The sequence below is a fragment of the Cyprinus carpio genome, chromosome A13, assembly GCF_018340385.1.
Source record: "Cyprinus carpio isolate SPL01 chromosome A13, ASM1834038v1, whole genome shotgun sequence".
NCBI lineage: Eukaryota > Metazoa > Chordata > Actinopteri > Cypriniformes > Cyprinidae > Cyprinus > Cyprinus carpio.
Window position 1 is genome coordinate 27,290,208 of NC_056584.1, and position 19,901 is coordinate 27,310,108.

Sequence of the window (19,901 nt, forward strand, 5' to 3'; positions counted from 1 at the left end):
TAAAATAGAGGTATTTATATGTTAACGTATAGAACCTTACTGTAGTGTGTTACAGGTTTAAAGGAATATTTCACCCAAAAATGAAAATTTGCTGAAAATATGCTTATTCTCAGATCATGTGAGATTAGGATGAGTTTGTTTCTTCATCAGATTTGGAGAAATGTAGCATTGCATCACTTGCTCAGCAGTGAATGGGTGCCGTCAGAATGAGAGCTGATAAAAACATCACAATAATCCACAAGTAATCCACAGCACTCCAGTCCATCAGTTAACATCTGGAGAAGACAAAAACTGAAACAAATCCAGCATTAAGACGTTTTTAACTCAAATACATAGAGTCTATAATCCATAATACACTTCCTCCAGTGAAAAAAGTGTTCTGGTGTGAATCAGGAGAGAAATCTGCACAGATCAAGCAGCGTTTAAACAGCTCTGAACAAATATTTGGCTGGATTTTGATGTGAGAGACAACATAAAATACAATTTACAACATGAATAATTATTAATATGGATTATGGACTCATGTTTTAGCTGGAAGCAACAGTTTAAAGTTAAAAATGTCTTAATGACAGATTTATTTCTTTCAAATATGCAGCTTTTTGCTTCAGAAACATTAACTGATGGACTGAAGTGCTGTGGATTACTTGTGGATTATTGTGATGTTTTTATCAGCTGTTTGGACTCTCATTCTGACGGCACCCATTCACTGCAGAGCAAGTGATGCAATGCTACATTTCTCCAAATCTGATGAAGAAACAAACTCATCCTTATCTCAGATGGCTTGAGGATAAGCACATTTTCAGCAAATTTACAGTACATCTTTGGATGAACTACCCCCACCCCCCCCAAAAAAAAGAAAAGGAAAAAAAGGGGGAGAAATCTTTTAATACTCACTAGCACACAAATACTCAATTCAAATATCACCCCAAACTTTGAGTAAGTAACAAAATTCTGATATACAAATACTGTTTACACATTTCAGTCAGCAGTATTTACAGATGTGTGTTTATTTAAATGATTATTCAGATGCATAATAAATAAGTATAAGCTTATTTGGACGACAACTCGAAGGCAGCAGTCACACAATGAACTCCGCTAATGTTTCCGCAGGCTGTAGTGTGTGGTACCTGTGTGTACTTGTACACGGATTGCTGGTTCTGTGCTCGCTGACGTCAGACGAGGTTGAAGCCCTGGATGTGTTCGATGGCGTGCAGCAGTTTCTCTTTGAGTGTCTCCTTATTAGTGTACTTGGGCAGATCCAGCAGGTTGAAGCATGTGTGCGCTACAGGGAAATACTGCTCTCCTCCACCGGTGGGCTGGATCACTAACGCCAGGCTCTTCATGCCCAGGATGGGGATTCGGTCGCTGCCCGTGAGGAACACTAGAGTAGGTGACAGGAAGACGGCTTTAAAATACATTCACATTCTGAGCAGCATGACCTTTCAGAGCAACTCGGGTAAATATACACCATAAACACCATACTTCACTCAGGTGATATAAACACCACCACTAAATAGTATAAATTTCCAAAAAAGCCACATTTAAAAATAATCTCAAATAATTCACACGACCTAACAAAATGAAACTTTCTTAATAACAACACTATTCATAAAAAACTCCAAAAATCACAAAGGTCTCATTTATAAAAGTTTCTCTTTTTATCACTCCACGAATCAGAAAATACTGTCAACAGTCCTGGGGTCTCATTTATAAAACTCTCCGTAGATTTCATCCTAAAATTTTACGTAGGCACAAAAGCTAGATTTTGCATGCGCCCAAAAGTTTTCAGATTTATAAAACCATGCGCACGCCAGAACCTGCGCAAAAATCTCTTTATAAATCCCAGTCAGGGGAAGATTGTGCGTACGTGCATTTCAACCTCATCTCCTCCCCGAAATCACCAAATACGGAGCTTACAACTCCTAGTTTTACTATGCATAACCTCATCTGCATATCATTTCCATATAGTATATAGACATAGTATCCTTGCTATGTTTTAGAATAAATATACCAAAATATCCATAAAAACAAAATGGTTTAAAATAAAACACATATAATATATATTATATCATCCCATTACACTGACAAAGTACAATTAGAATTTAAATGATTTCAAATTAAATGTATGCAGTTCTGCTGATAAGATAAACATATTTTAGCTTTTTTAGTGGAAACCGATAAGCCCATATTTATTGCAGTGTACTGTCTGATTCAGCTCGTCACTGACAAAGTATTGTAAAAAGGAAACATACAAATCTTACCGTTTTCTCCTAGTCATGTCTTTCAAATACAGTGGAATTTTTCATAATGTTGTAGAGATGACTTTACACGACATTAACACCTCAGTGTCCGCCATAATATCACAGTAAGTGCGCATCATTGTTCTAGCTAAAATATTTCTCATAATGTGATCTGTAGTTTAGTTTCAAGATTAATTACTGTGCACCTCTAGCACTCCTCGCTGTCATTAAAAAATAACATGTCACAGGAAAATTATGTTTATTGTTAATGAAATTATGCAATTATGTTGTTTGTAAAATTATGTAATATCAGTGTTAATCTCCTTTAATGCGAGTGGAATATTTAATGTAAATGTGTATATCGACATGAAAACAGAGTTTAAAATCGTTGTTTACTTCATTAATTTTCTCAGTCCATGAAAAAAAATTAGTACGCATGGTCTAGAATGTCCGTACGGTGCGTACATATTTACGCCAAGTTTATTTTTTATAAATCCCGATATGGGCGGAAAAAATTGTGTTTATAAATGAGACCCCAGAACTGTGTTTTTAAGAATAAAATGTTATCAGATGAATGATATATGAACAAACCGCTCTATAAAAACCTTCAGAATATAGACAGGAATAAAACTGTTATGTATAGTGTATGTAAGTGTTACTGAACTCATTTTGAGAAAACAGTGTTTAAAGAAATGTATTGTAATCAAAATCTAAAGTGAATGATATATGAACAAACCGTTCTGTGAAACCTTCAAAGTACAGATGGGAATAAAACTATGCAAGTCCTGCTGAAGTGCACCAAACTCACGGCCTTTAAACATGCAGTATGTATTGCAAATATATAAAGTGTGATACAATAAACACTTAATTGTGTATTTTTGATGTTTTCTCTCCAGTAGTCTGAAAGAAAACATGTTATGAAACCAGTGCATGAAAACACTGGTTTAGTGCAAGCACGATGAACGAATCTGAGGTCCTGCGGGACACTGTGTAAACCTGAGCTCAAAGATGATTCGCTTACGCAGGAACTGTTTCTTCTTCTCCAAAGTTAGCTCGTGAAACACTTCCCAGAACATCTTGATGGTGGGGTGATCCGCCCAGTACTCGCCCTTATACTCCGTGCTCTGAGAATCGATACAGTCACGCAGAACATTCACATCGTCAACAAACTACAGCAGCGAAACATTTCCAAACACATACTGTCGGTTTTCAAATGACTCAATGAAGATTCTACCTTCTCTAGCTCCTTCCAGTCATAATTGGTGTTTCCTATGACCATGGCCTGCAGTTCACTGGGCTGGAAAAGCTCTAGAACTTTCCCTCCACACACTTTGTGAAATCCAGCGTAGAAAGCGCTGAACTGAGGAGCCACGGAGGTGTCGAATATATAATCGACGTAGGCGTTGACGAACTCCTGCCTGGATTGGTTGAACAGGTGACAAAAACCTCAAAAAGTCACAAATGCTGTGCTCAACTGGAATTTATCTGTGAACTCGAGTCAGTGTGGTGAGTGCATGTGCATATATTACCTGTTGGACTTGTTGACACTGATGTCCGTCCCATTGGGAACCAGCTCCAATACCTCCGTGGTGCCAAAAATTTCCTCTGTGATCTGTGACCATAAAATAAAAATGACTCTATATGTGTATGTGTGTTTTTTTTTTAAATGATTGAACTTTTAAAGACGGACATTCCACACAAATATCTAGTTCTTACTGTGAAATTCAGGCAAAACATTTCTTCCAAATCATCCTCCGTATAATCCAGCAGCTGCTGAAGACTCCTGAACATCCACAGACAGAGAAAACCATACACTGAGGATCACATCTAATCTACTAAAATGGATTGCATCAGCTAGTTAACCCTATAAAGCCTGCTGTATAATATTTGATAAGCACATTCACGCAAGGCCTCTGCTACATGCCTTCTGATGTGAGTCTCAAATCTGATCATCAGGATCTTTTGAGGAATGTTTATTTGTTCATCTCTCAATCATCATTGGATTTCATTGCATTATATGTTTGGATCATTTAAATCTCATCAGTTCTTTCCTCCTTTTTTTATTCTCACTATATCATACTATACGAGAAATAAAAGCCTGATGTATCACATGACACTCAAAAAAAACAAAAAACAAAAAAACAGTCATCTCTTCACTCGACTGAAACAAACCCACCTCCCTACATCAGGCATGAGCTCCTTCAGGTCCTCTAGAGTGGGAGTTTTCTTCAGGAGTTTCTTGTACAGCGCTAGCGGGAAGTTCAGCTCCACTATAGTGAGGTTATAGATGGCCAATCCGCAGACCACACCGATCAGATGGAACAAGTCAATGTCTTCAAATGTCTGCAGCAAACCATATCTGACATGTGTGAGATTGACATTTCCTCATCTCACATTACGGCAACATCTACAGTAGCATATCTGATATACCTTGTGAGTAAGGTATGAATGAAGAGATGGTTTTGTTTATATTAGCTCTTATGTTTACTCATATGAGCTTTTGAATGTTGATTCTTCTAATCATAACTTTTGCTAATCACTGTCATCTCCTTAAACACATTATATATAACTACTGTTTCTTTATGTACTTTAAAGTCTCTCTCTCTCTTTATATACATTATATATAACTAATATATCTACTATAACTACTATAATATATATATATTATATTTCAAAAATTTAAATATGTTTACAAAAAATGGGTTTGTTTAATTGCCATTCGATTAAAAGATTAATTCAATTCTTAATGATTTATGGCTTCAAAAAACTAAAATAAAAAATTTAAATAATAGAATTTCTGAAAAAATAAAACCTTTAAATAAAACCTTTAAAAAAATTCAAAAAAAAATAAACAAAAAATAATAAATTAAATAGTTTTTTTTTTATGAATTAAAATTATAAGACACATTTTTTTTGATTATTTATTTGATTATTAAAATGTGATCTAACCATTAAAATGGAATCCAGAAAAATTTAAACAAAAAACATGAAGCAAAACAAAAAACATGGTTTTAAAAAAAAAAAAAAAAAAAAAAAAAAAAAATTATATATATAAAAAAAAATTTTGTACAAAAAAAAATGGTTCATTATTTTTGGCAAAGTTGTTCTATTGTGCAAGTTTCATGATTTAAAAAAATTGGACATGCTTTTTTCATAGGGCCCTAAAAATGTAATTTTTATTAAACTTTCAATAAAATGTTGTTCTATTGTGTAAGTTTCATGATTTAAAAAAACTAGACATGCTTTTTTGATTGCAAAAAATTTATTTCATCATTAAAACCAGAAAAATTAAAAAAAAAAAAAAAAAAAAACAGAAATCAAGAAAAATTAAAACAGAAAAAATGGAATTTAGAAAAAAAAAAAAAAAAAAAAAAAAGGATTTCATAGGGCCCTAAAAGACTTTGGAATTTTTTTCTTGAAAGACACTGTATGTGGGCATTTGTGCTACTTTACTGTACCTTGTGAGCGAACCAGATGAGTCTGGACTCCTCGTAGTATCTGAACATCCCATATTTAGGGTCCAAGAGTTCTTTCATGATGAGCAGGAAGAACTCTTTTCTCACGCCGCCAGCGTCCACGGCCTCCTCTCCCACAAACATCACCTGCAGAATAACACAATTAAAAACCGCAGAAGCAGCGATGAAGACGCACATATTAAGACTAACTCATTTACCTTGAGCGGCTTCTTGTAATGAACGTTTTTGGACTTCCTCAGCACCTCCATGGAGTCTCCGACCACGTTTTCTCGGCGTACGATGAGGATGAGGCAGGGGTTTACTGACTCCACTCCTCCGCCGGACACGAACAGAGAGTGCAAGTTCTGTCTCTGAGCCTGATCCACCGCCATCTGATCACAAACAGCACCGTGAGCTCACCGCGGTAAAAAATGATGTCAAATCCTGAGATGAGACGGATCACGCTCACCTGCATCTGGATCACAGCATCAGTCTGAAGCAGCGCCGTCTTCGCCTGAGCGTCAAAAACAAATGGGTATTTGCACATGGTCACCTGAGAGTCCATGACCTGTACAAAACAGACAACAAGAGAGAGAACATCATATTTCTGAATGTAATGATGAAATGTGACTTACACACAGGTGCAACTTAACTATGTCTTTTATTTCTCAACAATGCAACAATACAAAGTTTGTATTCAGGTGTGACTTATTTTCTGGAAGATACAGTGATTAACAGATTTAAGGTTGCAGAAAAGCGTCTTTTTAAAACTTGGTGCTGTTAGTAGGCAACATTTTAGTTACTATAAAAGATCATAAGACCTTTCAACAATACAGAAAACTCACCACAGAGAACATCTGCTGCTGAAACCAGGTGACATAATCATTTCTGATGTCAATGAGCTCATCCAGCTCATGAATATAAAACTTGTCATACTGGATGATCTGGCCAGCACGCTCATTAACCTGCAGCACGATAATGAGAATAAGAACAAAAAATTAAAAACATTTTCTTCTGCATTTCTCCTCTTTTAACTTTTTTTTCACTTTTTTTTCCGATTCTAGCGGCCTAATAAAGCTGCAATTGTGCATTATGACTATTGTTGGCTATCTGCTAAATGCCTAAACGTACAGTTATATTACAGAATTTCCTATTTCAAAAGACAGAATGTGTCCCAATTCAAAAATTCATACGACACACAACAACAAAAATTATTAATGTTTCTGGTGAATGTAAAGTACATCACCAGAGAATGTAGTAAATGATGGCAAATATTTTTTAAATGTACTATGATTTGGGACACACTAATTCTAATTTTAGCATTTAGGACGGATGTTATGCGAATTGGGACGTGGCCAGTGTCTACAATCACTAACTGTGGTGCTCACCGAGTGGAGGATCTCCAGGAACTTGAGTGAGGTGTGCAGGAAGCAGGTGAAGATCCTCTGTTCAGAAAGAGGAATTCCCAGTTTCTGCATCCGCAGTAGATACACCACCACCTCTTTATAGAGCTCCACCAGCCTCTGGAAGACCGCTGGCTCAAACTTTGACCACCAGTTTCCTAATGAGTGTAGTTGTGAACAATGAAACACTTCGGAAATACCTACCAATGTGTAGAAGTTGACCAATGCCTATTGTACACTAATAGTGCACTACGCATATGTTCCGTGCTGCACAAGAGCCTTAATGAAGCCTAACAGACAAAACTCCTCTCATAGAAGACGGGACGTACCAAGCACTTTTCTGGGGGCGTCCTTCAGGCTTACGATGGCCTTGGCGAAGGGAATAGTGAGGGTGGTGTAGTTGCTGGGGTCGCTGAGGAGCGGACACTCGGGCAGCGTGAGGTAGAGTCTTAGAGCCTCGATGTCTGGAGGAGAACTGCTCAGTCTGGGGAGGAGATGCTTCTCCATACTAGCAGCTACCTGGATTAGGATTAACAACAGGAATGAGGGACATTTAGGAATAGTTCACCCAAAAAAAGAGAAAACTGAATGACGTGCAAGATGTAGATGAGTTTGTTTCTTCATCAGGTTTGGAGAAATGTAGCATTGCATCACTTGCTCTGCAGTGAATGGGTGCCATCAGAATGAGAGTCCAAACAGCTGATACAAAAAATCACAATAATCCACAGCACTCCAGTCCATTTCTCTAAATCTGATCAAGAATAAAACTCTGAGGGTGAGTACATTTTCAGCAAATTTTCATTTTTGGGCGAACTACTCCTTTAAAGTTAACGTGTGTCTTCTGAACGCCATAAACAAGTGACTCACAATCTGTGAGACTTGTGGGTAATCGGGCTGGATGAGTCTGTGGTAGAGCAGGCGAGCCATGTTGACGTCCACACCTGAGCACTTACTGTTAGTGTTGTAGTGATCTGGATTACTGCAAAACAAAACACTCTCATTTGAGAAATGATCTTCAGCTATTTACAAGGTTTACGTAGAGCAATATTTTGAATTGAATGCATAACGGTTTGGTTACCTTCCAGAGAGAAAGCTTCCGTTGAGACAATTCGCTGAAGAGAACACAAGATCAATCTCACTACAAGAGACACCAAACACACATCATCAGTATGATGCACTGCTTTATGAAGTTCTTAGAAAGTCACGCTTTATTAGAGTTTCATCTACATGACTTAAAGGGATAGTTCACCCAAAAATGAAAATTCTGTCACTGATTACTCACCCTCATGTTGTTCCAAACCCATAAGACTTTTAATTCATGAACACAACAAAATCTGAGAGGTTTCTGTCCCTCTATTGACAGCCTAAGTAACTTTCACTTTGAAGGCCCAGAAAGGTAGTAAAAACATCACTTTCACGAGAGCTGCTTCTTCTTCTCCAGTCCTCGAGAGCACCACGATGCATGCGTGTTGTTTTGAGAGCGACTCTTACGATACAGTCCGTAGCGGAAACACTGTACCGTTTGCAAGCAGAGTATGTGGTGCTTTCATTTAAAATATCTTTAATTGTGTCCTGAGGATGAAAAGAATGAAAGCCTTAGGGGATTGGAACAACATTAAGGTGACCAATCAATGACAGAATTTTCATTTTTGTGTGAACTATCCCTTTAATGTATTAACGAATGAAAAGAATGTAGAAGCAGTACTTGGTGATTTCTGGTGATAGTCTCCCATGGCCGTGATTGAGCCATTTCTGGATGAGGTCATTGCTGAGCGTGTATATCTGTCCATCAGGTCTGGTTATCCTCAGATCAACTGGAGGACTGTCGTCCTACAGCAATACAGCCGGGTCATTTAAACGGGAACATCAGCGAACGGCTTATTGATACAAAGAGAACTGTACAATAACAATGAATAATGTGTTCTATGGAGCCACTAAAGGGACATGGTCACCCAACGATATACTCGCCAGATAACTTTTCCTCCCATCTCATATTTATTTCCTTTAGTGCTAACACGTTATTTGTTTTCTGTGCCTTTCCGAATTTGGATTCACTATCCGAGCACATCCCTAGTACAAAATAACACATACTACACAAATACATTTCCCAGTTTTGTATGCTGAAGTGTTGAATGGAAATAATTACACATCCAGATAAATACAGTATCTGTGGATTGTTCTTTAACATATACTAGACAGTTATTCCTCTTTCATTCTAGTAGTGTCACAGAAATATCAGTGTAAATATAAGGATCTCACTGGATATTGTTAAGCAGTTGTGCAATGTTCAAACTTTGGTCCTTCATTCACTGCAAATATGATTTTAAGGCAAAATGAAATTAAAGCTAACCCTATTTTCTTTCTAATTAAACATTCCTGGTGTTACTGCACACGACACATCAGTACATACTGCTCTGGAAAAGCTATTTTTCATAATATCTCATCTAAATGTAACAATTTTCTCCACATTTCTGAGGTAACAAAGGCTGTGTTGGTGGGGAAATAATATTAACCAAAAATACAGCTTTATTTATAGCACTTTTAATCTAAACAAATCATGACAGATCAAGCCTTGTCCATATACATTTTCTCATTGTGTAAAAACGATACACAGTAATTATAAATATAAATTCCTCTGGCAGCCTTTAGCTTGACCTTTGACCTCTGCTCCTCATACCTGAGATAAAGCGTAGTGAGCGAAGCTCTGGTCTCCTCCAGCGTAGATCCTCTTCACACAGAAACTCTGCTCCACTTCTGAAATGGACAACCCATTCAAATCTGAAACATTGAAACATGGGTTTTCTCGGGTGAGTCTCAATCAGCTTCATGAATGAGTATACTGATCCACAGTACACACACTGGGGCACTGATGAGTGAACAAAAACTCATGTACAGTACTAAAGAGCAACTCAATGTGATCTACAGTTACATTTGTGCAGAAGAGTAGGGCTGGGGCAATATGGTCAAAAAAATAATATCTCTGTATTTTCTGGCTGAATTGCGATTTATGGTATATATATATCAGGCTGTTTTTCTATTTGGATTAACAAAACTATTTATTTATTCATTTACATTCTGCCCAATGTTGTCCAATGAAACAATGTACATATTAAAGGCTATGAAAACAAAAAAAAGGTTTAAAATTACATTACATTCTAACATCGTAACATTACAATCCAAAAACAAAATTACTAAACTAAAAATGAAAATAATTGCATTGTATTTTGCACAAAAATAACGCTTTATAAAGCAAAATGCTACCATAAAATACACTTACTTTTAGGTATATCACACAATTACTTTTAAGAATATTTTGCTTACCCCATAACAACAGTCACTTCACAGTTACTGCTACCATAAAATACACTTACTTTTAGGTATATCATTCCATACGGTTTATGAATAATATATCGATATAACTGCAAACTCGATATACTTTCCAGCCCTAGAGAAGAATTATTTGATTTACTGACTTTAACATTCACAAATTGTATTACACGCATGGCCATCAGCATAATGATCAGGTCAATACAATGTGCACTTTTGAGAAATACTGAGAAGGACAGCTGTTAAAGATATTAATTCTGTTAAAAGACGTCATGTGCACAAAGTCAACCCACCTACATCCATAGGCACAGGATCAGTGTGGGCTCGCCAGCAGCCCTTCACAGGAGCAGGACTCATCCTATTGTAGGTCGAGCGGGTTCCTAGCTGCCCGTTACCGCCGAGACCAAACGAGTCAATCTTTCCTGATGAAGGGATGAACGCCAAAGTGTGCTGCTTAAATGCAGGTGAAAATGAAAGCAATTCATGTTCTTCGTGATAAGAAATACAAGACTCTCGGATGTAGTCAGAAGCTTTCATAAAGAAAACTAAGACAGATATAAAATAAAACGATGATAATGGACCGTCTGATACTTACCTACCACAAGCTATCTGTGTAACCACGTTCCCCATGAGCTCAAACACCTTCCTGGGGTTCACCTCATGGTTTGTGGTGTTGTGTCCCAGCTGACCGTAACCACCTGCTCCAAATGTAAACACACCTCCCTCCTACAAAAACAAAGTTACAAATTACTAATGATGTAATTTACTGCCTATACAATTAAATTCTGTGAGCGGTTCTCTTTTGGAATTCTATTTTATAAACCTATCAAACAGCGCTGACACAGAAAACCATAAGTAGCTAAAGAAACACTTATTTAAAATTAAATTATACCACTATAACCAGTAGATGGCAGCAGAGGAGGTCTTAATGGCTTACAAGTCGTTAATTTTCACTTTTGTTTTATATTTTGAAATTATAAATTCAAACAACATACAGAACTACCACATTTTGCTAGATTTGATTGCATAATTGCAGTTAGGAGGTCTGTTTGTTTAATTGATTTTTCTGAAACATTTCTGCTTACAATCGACAGTCAATGATAAGCTACTACTAAATATGTTATTATATTTTGAAATTATAAATTCACTATTATAAAATATCAAATCATCAAGAAATCTAATTTTTGTGTGTGTATGAAGTAAGAATTCACTATTATAAAATATCAAATCATCAAGAAATCTAATTTTTTTGTGTATGAAGTAAGAAAAGTCACAAAGTGCCTTCAAAAACAAACTTTTCTTAAATTTGCGACTGAATCAGCGCTTCTATTATAATCACTGACGTTGTCCGTCAGTTCAGTAAAAGGTAAAAGAAAAACTATTAACTGCAAAGACTTTAAGCTGAACAATTAGGTATTAGCCTAATAATTATGCATGCACTGTACTATATAGCACATCTCAACTGCTTGTATCGTCACAAATGTAAACTATATTATTGTCCAGCTCTAACCTGCTAAATGTGACTGAGGCATTAAGATATTATAAACATTAACACCATTTTCTGTAAAGCGGCTTTGTGTATTGTGAAAAGTGCTTTACAAATAAACATGACTTCCTCAAAACCATGTTCATTGCTTCTTTTGGATGTACAGCATTAAATATGTCATCATAAATTACATTGTTGCTTATTAAGCACTTAAAATAAGCAAGCATACCTTCGTTAGTGCCGCCGTGTGGTCCTCTCCACAGCAGATGTAAACAACCCGTTGGGACCTGAGAGCCTTCAGCAAGGCAGGGAAATGGCGATCTGAAGTACACCACACATCCCAACATAAAAATCATCATGGCAGAGAAAACTCAACTGAATGTCTAAAGTGATTGTTTTACCATCATTCTCGCTGAGGCCCAGCTGGCCGAACTTGTTACTCCCCCAGCCGAAAACAGCCCCGGACAGCGTGAGCCCGAAGCTGTGAGAGCCCCCTGCAGATATCTGGGCAAATGGGACGCCCTGCAAAGACTGAACGACTTGTGGGGAGGAGACGCCGGCGCCCTGCATTCCGAGCCCCAGCTGTCCGTATTTATTTTGGCCCCAGGAGAATATCTGACCTCCTTGAGTGAGAATTTGGGAATAATATGATATATTTAGGGTAAAGAGGGCACAATAATCAGGTTTAGAAATATTTCATGTTTAAACCAGAATCGCACCTCTGGCTAAAGCAAGGGAATGCCAATATCCACAGGCCACCTGGGCAATGTGAACCTCAGACAAACTCTTGACAGTTCTGAGAAGAGACAACAAAAACACAGCAGTTATGTCATGCAGGTAGATCACAGACTAGATGGTTTTTATTTTGTACCCATGCGGCAAAAAAAATTAAAAATAAATTATATATATATATATATATTTATATATATATATATATATATATATATATATATATATACATATATACATATATGCAAGTTTTATTTTATGAAATATATTTTTTTATATTTCAAAATATACAATAAATGGCCAAAATTATATATTTGCTTACATATGTTTTAAAGTATGGTTATATAAATATCTTTCATACTACTGTTTTTTCCCATTTTTTGTATATTTTTGTAAATATGTTTTCTTATCACAATATAAGAAAATTGTAAACATCATCAATGAATGTTCTAATAAATCACTATTAAATCATCAATTAAATTATCAACCAATCAATCAAAAAAAATTTTAAACAATTTTTTTCTTTTTTATATAATGTAATATGGATTTTTTTTTAACATTGTAAAGTTAAAAATGTAAAAAAAAAAATATATATTTTATTGAATTTTATTGAAATGTGTTATAAGTTCACATGTTAAAGACAACAAATACATTTTCTCTTAAAGGGGTCATGAAATGAGAAACCAAATTTGCCTTGATCTTTTGGAATATAAGAGGTCTTTGTACCATTAAAACATCCTGCAAGTTTCATAGCTTAAGACGTCCTCCCCATTTTAAACGAGCCATTTATTTAATCAAGCTCTAAATACAGCTCGTTCTGGATCCATGGTAAGAAGTGACGTCACGGTGCGAAGTGACGTTTCCAACCATTTGCATATGACCGCCTCCAGCACAAGACAACTACGCTCATTTCGTATCGTTATCGCGCCGCGCGCGCCCTCACAAGTGTTCAGTCGACGGACAGCGAGTGGGTCTGTGTACAGGAAAATTACAATGCCACGCAGATGTGCTCAAACATATAAGGTTTTATCATTGCAAGAGCCATCGCTTCGAATGCATCACCCGCTACTAAACAGTTACGCTCAATCCGCAAATGTTCTGGCTGGGGGGTGTTAATAATTGATCCATAGGCACTGTCGTTAGCCAATCATAACAGCGGGCGTTAACACTGAACTCTTAAACGGGAAACAACCCAAAAACCAGACTGTTTGAATCAAAGGATGAGAAACAGGGTGGGAAAATGTCATAATTCACTACATTTTAAATTAAATGCTTTAAAAAAAAAACTATAGTAATACTATAATTGCACCTAGAGGACCATAATAATAAAATAAAAAAACCCATGTCATGACCCCTTTAAATATGAATGTATTAATGAAATATATGGAGGGCAAAATATTTTTTAAATGCTTTTAAAAAATGTATTTATACATATTTTTAAAGATATATTTATAAACATGACCAAAAGTCATATTGGTAGAAAATACAAATAAATTCTAAAAAATATTTTAGCAATTACATATTTTTTGTATATTTTGAAATACACTGAAAAATATAATTTTTTTTGTTGTCCAGACAAACCCATCACAGAGGCAATAATATCATAATATTGAATACTTCTAGGGGTTTAAAGATGCAGATTTTTTTTTACCTGGGTACACGGATAAGGTCCTCTATGTTTGAAAGGCCGAGCTGCCCGTCTGATCCCAGACCCCATGCAAAAACCTGTCCTTTATCATTTAGAGCCAGAGTATGAGCTTCACCACAAGACACGGCCACAATGTTCTGAGCATCCAGAGACACAACCTGCTCTAGAGAGGGGATGCAAACATATAACAGAGCTGTGTGAATTATTCAGATGCACTACATGATACACTGGCCAATATATTGTGTATATTCCAATATCAATATCTGCTACAGCAAAATTTGTTTGATTAATACAAAGTTCTTCTTGTCTTATAGAAAGTTAATTTTATTTTACAGTATTTGTTGTTGTCTGTTTTTAGACATTTTGATCCTTTGGCTTGTGAAACAGTGATGCAAATCTCACAATTTCCCATCAGTTTCAAACCATCTTGTTGATTATATGGTCTGTGCTTGACACTTCTAGGTCATTGAGTTAGAGGTCATGTGACAGTTGTTAGAACAGCAGTCAATGTCACACCGACCGACCCGTATGCGTTTCTGTGAAACAACAGTATGTTTCCAAATCCATCAAAACAATTTTTGAGGATGTTGTGAAAGTACGAGTTGTTTCATTGATATAACCTAAAATAAACTAGGGTTTTTTATTCATCAAGTATGCATTAAATTGATCAAAAGTGACAGTAAAGACATTTATAATGTTACAAAAGATTTCTATTTCAAATAAATGAATTTCTATTAATCAAAGAATCCTGAAAAATAAAACGTATCACTGTTTCCACAAAAATATTGTGCAGCACAACTGTTTTCAACATTGATAATAATCAGAAATGTTTCTCGTGCAACAAATCAGCATATTAGAATGATTAAAAAATAACATTTTATACTAGGCATGTGCCGATTACTGGTTTCAAGGTATACCGCGATTAGAAAATATCACTGTTTCAAAACCACTAATATTTTCCATTATACCGTTTTTTTTTCCTTATTGCAACTCTCTGTTCTGGACTTGCACAAACTGCGTTGCAGTGCAGTCATTTTCCAAAATGTCACTTATGTGAAAATATGAAGTCTGTTAACGCCCGTTAAGACAGGCCAGAGACGCTGAAGACGGAGGCACAGAGAAAAATACTGTAGCAGGCAGATCACTCACTGTTCATGATGCACAAACTATTGGAAGAAAATATGCGTCTCATTCAGAGCTTCTGCTGTTTGTTTCATTCAGGCATGTACAATCATTTCACAAAGCTTGTCAGAACATTCTGTTTTTGCTTCAAATTGGGTTATTATTAAATCAAATTATGTGTATGATTATTTTTATATAACTAAATGATATGAAATGATATGTATATGAATTATATAACTAAAATTAAATAACTGTAATTACAGTTTTAGGTTAAATAAAGATGTCAGGTTTTTTTTTATTTTTAGGAAACAAATCAAAGAAAAAATAAACTAATTCTACTGTTTCTAATATTCTGTATGTTGCTCAAAAACTAAATATATTGTGTCCAGTGGTAAAAAGATTTTTTTTTACCCATGTCATTTAAAAATAACACATTTCAGAGCTGTAACAACAATACAGTGAAACCGTGATATATTTGCTTAAGGTTATCATACCGTCAAAATCTCATACATGTGACACTGAAAGATGGAGTAATGATGCTTTGATCACAGGAATAAATTACATTTTACACTATATTCACATAAAATATGTTTTACAAATATATTCACATAGCTACTTTATATTATATTTCACAACTTTTTTGCTGTATTTTTAATCAAATAAATGCATCCTTTAAGACACAAATGGGACACATTAAACATTTCTCAAATACAAAAAAAAAAAAACAAAATTAACAAACACAACATACACAAAATAACAAATTATTCTCAGGGGATATTTTTAGGTCAAAATGAAATGCTGTTCAAAATGCACTTTAAAAAAAATAAAATAAAACACATAATGACAACATCATGATTTAATCCAGCAGGAAATGTTCTGATCATAAAAAGAGAGGAACCACCGAAATATTACCTTTTTAAAAGTTTGAAATATCTGACAGATTGATGGCATCAGCCAGACTGATTTGAAGTGAATCATTCAAATCAATTAATTTAATTAAGATCAAGTACTTATTTTAAAAGCCATAATATTATAATGCTAGTAAAGTGTCTTTGCTGCCCTACCTGGTTTCTTGCGTGCTTTGTCATGCCCCAGCTGTCCCAGGTCATTGCAGCCGCAGGTGTACACCGTCCCGTCCTCCAGCAGAAAGACGCTGTGACGTCTGCCGCATCCCACATCCCTCACACGCTTGCCCTCAAAGAACTCGCATTTCCTCGGCTCCAGCACTATCTCCTCATCATCCAATCCCTGTCCGTACGAGGCATTCCCCCAGCACAGCATGACGACGGGCCCGTATGGCCACTCTCTACCACAGGTCCAGCCGCTTCTCACACATACACACACACCCCTGTCAGAGGGAAGCAAGGTCTTTAATACAGCAGTGACGACATTTTCACATTACTAACAAACAGCCCGAAAAAGGAGAAAATAAAAGATAAAATAAATGACCACTAAAATCTACCATAATGCAGGGTCAAAGCCGCTTGATCAAACACACACACACACAAAAAGTAATACCTGGATCAGTCAGATTTGTAAGATGCAAACTCTGAATTGTGCAAAAGGTCTTTAATATCGCAGCAGAGGAAAAAAATCTAGATGATAATTATATTACTTCAGAATTACTAACAAACTAAGAAACAAAGTTAGAATTGCGAGAACGTTACCTCAAACTAAAGAAAAAAGTCTATAGTCATAAAAAAGATAAAAAAAAGTAAGACTAAAAATAGTAAGTAATAGAAATGACAGTAATAATATAATAAATGCATACAGGGGTATTGTCACTAAATGGACAAAAGATCTTAAAAAAAAAAAAACGTCAGATTTGTAAGATGCAAACTCTGAATTGTGCGAACTTAAAAAATATTTATTATAACCTCAAATAAAAAAAAAAAATCCATCAAAAATGTAATATGAAATATATACTCAGAATTGCAAGATATAAAATTCTAAGAAAAAAAGTTAGAATTGCGAGAAAAAAAATGTTAAAATTCTCCAAAAATGTGAACTTATACATTTCTCAGTTAATCCTGCAAGATGATAAAAGCGGTCTAAGAAGAATCTTTTCAGATAACCTTTTATTGCGAGCTTTCTCGAGTCGAACTGATTCAAAATGAACCGGTTAGTGCGAAATGAACTGAATTCACAAATTCTGGAGTTTATATCTCGGAATTCTAAAAAAGTTACTAATGTCGAATTTTAGGATTAATTATTGTAACTGAAAATCATATTTATGTCAAAACTGTCATTTGTTTGTGAACTAAAAAAACTGCTGTAAAGGTGATTATTTAACCCACTGAATGCTGAATCAAACACATCACAGCATCTGTGCCTTAGGTCAAAAAAATAAAACATTAAAATAACACAGATGAAAATAAATAACTAATGCACGGTTCAAATTCCCGCTGCCATAAAAACATAAACAGTTATATTAAAAAGTGTACGCATTTATCCCTATGTGACATCTGTTTTTATAGTGTTTATCAACAGTATATAACGTTTCATTTGAATTAACCACCCAATTAGACAGATATGAATGTTATTCATAACCATACTGAAATAAAGTAAATATTGGTAGCTGATGCTAAAACTGTCCTAGCTACAAGCTTGCTGGTGCTAAGTTTAGTAATTTTTAAAAATAAAGTCCAAATATTTTTATTTAACCACCTAGATAGATTATATCTGGGGGGAAAGAAAGGCTGTGTGTTCAGAAAGGTAACTACAGTAATTATCAGATTGAGAAGTGATGCTATCTGGGAGTATTTGACCAGGGGTGTTTAGACCACACAGCAAGCTTTGAGAAGAAAAAAATTACTAATTTTGATTAGTAATATGCATTGCTAAGAACTTCATTAAGACAAATTTAAAAGGTGATTTTCTCAATATTTTGAATTTTTTTTGCACCCACAGATTCCAGATTTTCAAATAGTTGTATCTCAGCCAAATATCATCCTTTCCTAACAGCTTATTTATTCTGCTTTCGGAAGATTCATAAATCTTAATTTCAAAAAATTGACCCTATATGGTTTTGTGGTCCAGGGTCACAAATCTGTTTTTCTTTCAGGTACATCACAGTGTATGCTTCATAGTGAACATTAGTACATCACTCTCGTCAGAGTAGTCCATCATCAACAACAAAAAGCATCTGACTCCATATAGTGGTTATTTTGGGAAAATTCCAGGTATTTGAGCAGTAGGATTATAAAAAAAAATGTGCTAATATAAAATTAATTAAGCAGCCTATATAAAAATTGCAAAATAAATCTATCTATCAGTACTTTTTACTTAAGTACATAAAAAAGAATAGAGTACTTTGTACTTTCACTCGAGGTAAAATTGAAAAAAAAAAACCTCTACATAAACTTCAGTAACTAGAAAGTACAGATAACAGTAATTATATAAAATAACATCTAATAAAAAAAAAAGCTAATTATATGTGTACAATAACATTTATTGCATAACACAGCTTACAGTCAAACACTATAATTAGATGCAATAAAAACGGGTGCTACTTCTTTAAGCGCCTAATAAAATAAAGATACATGTAACTTTTTATATACCGAATAACAACAAATGTAACACTGTATCAAACCGCAAATCACGTGAAATTTAAATGCCCAGGTCTCTATGACGTGTTTAAATAGAACGCGTAAAAATGACCGTTAAAACGGTTGGTGTTTAAACGCAGTCCTGAGGGAATGTCAGCTAATTCTTATTAGCGCAAAACTATGTGTATTTGTTTTCAACGACAGGCTTTCAAAATAATATAAACCAAACCTCACTACTGTTGTGGAGGAATTTGTGTCTTAAATAAGACCTCAAACACATACTCTGATATGTCATATATAGTCCGCTTGAACACTGACAGCGCTGAGTGTCAGTCATAAACCCTGCCTGCTGTTTCTTACCTGTTGATACGTGATATGATGCTCCTGTGGACGCGTCCAGCACAGGGTTTATGTTTACATGAGCGTTAATGGAGATATGTTTTGTAATGTCATGAGGAAGCGCTTAAATACACACACAGCAGAATGAACGCGAAGCGACGGTAATATTCTAGAGCCGCTCCTGACACCGGATGTGACGACACACGCGGAGCTGCTGCGGCTGGGCTAGAACGAAACACACAAATAATAATAAAAATAATAATAATAATAATAATAAATAGCAAAATATTATGATTTCGATTGATATTATGCTTTCTTGTCTCGAGATGTTCTAGATATCTAGGCTGCTGTTGTCAGCATTTATTTTTAAGTAAAAATATTACTTAAAGAAAACCACTTATTAACTTATTAAAAACTATATTTTGTTTTATCTGGTTTTATCTAATCGGGAAAAATGCTGGAATAACTTCACACAGCCGAAGCTCGGCAATTCTTCAAAAATAAAAGTCCATTCTAGAAATCATGGCACAATTTGAGAATAAGAAAAAGGATTACATTTGTTGTCAGAGACCGATTAATTATGATTTTGGTTCCTCTTTATGTT

The 19,901-nt window shown here is 35.3% G+C and overlaps 1 protein-coding gene across 5 annotated transcripts; it reads right to left on the reverse strand.

Annotated features, from left to right (window-relative positions):
- Nucleotides 1-781: 781 nt before the first annotated feature.
- LOC109064728 (probable E3 ubiquitin-protein ligase HERC4) lies at nt 782-19,508 on the reverse strand. Of its 5 annotated transcripts, none has more exons than XM_042769553.1 (24): nt 19,319-19,501; nt 16,475-16,758; nt 14,292-14,451; nt 12,631-12,707; nt 12,313-12,534; nt 12,141-12,232; nt 11,021-11,151; nt 10,719-10,879; nt 9,776-9,852; nt 8,804-8,928; nt 8,177-8,236; nt 7,966-8,077; nt 7,428-7,617; nt 7,084-7,256; nt 6,541-6,660; nt 6,165-6,263; nt 5,914-6,087; nt 5,699-5,842; nt 4,417-4,583; nt 3,957-4,023; nt 3,770-3,852; nt 3,475-3,658; nt 3,262-3,364; nt 782-1,381 (listed from the first exon to the last, which is right to left on the reverse strand). In XM_042769553.1, exons 2-24 carry the CDS (start codon nt 16,689-16,691, stop codon nt 1,173-1,175), a joined length of 3,147 nt encoding a protein of 1,048 aa, XP_042625487.1. In that variant the 5' UTR covers nt 16,692-16,758; nt 19,319-19,501; the 3' UTR covers nt 782-1,172. The 5 variants fall into 5 exon arrangements, 4 of the variants coding, with proteins under 4 accessions (XP_042625487.1, XP_042625486.1, XP_042625489.1 ...); XM_042769552.1 differs by having other exon boundaries at nt 9,776-9,876; nt 19,319-19,500; XM_042769555.1 differs by lacking the exon at nt 19,319-19,501 and having other exon boundaries at nt 9,776-9,876; nt 14,292-14,446; nt 16,475-16,644.
- Between the last annotated feature and the right edge of the window lie 393 nt (nt 19,509-19,901).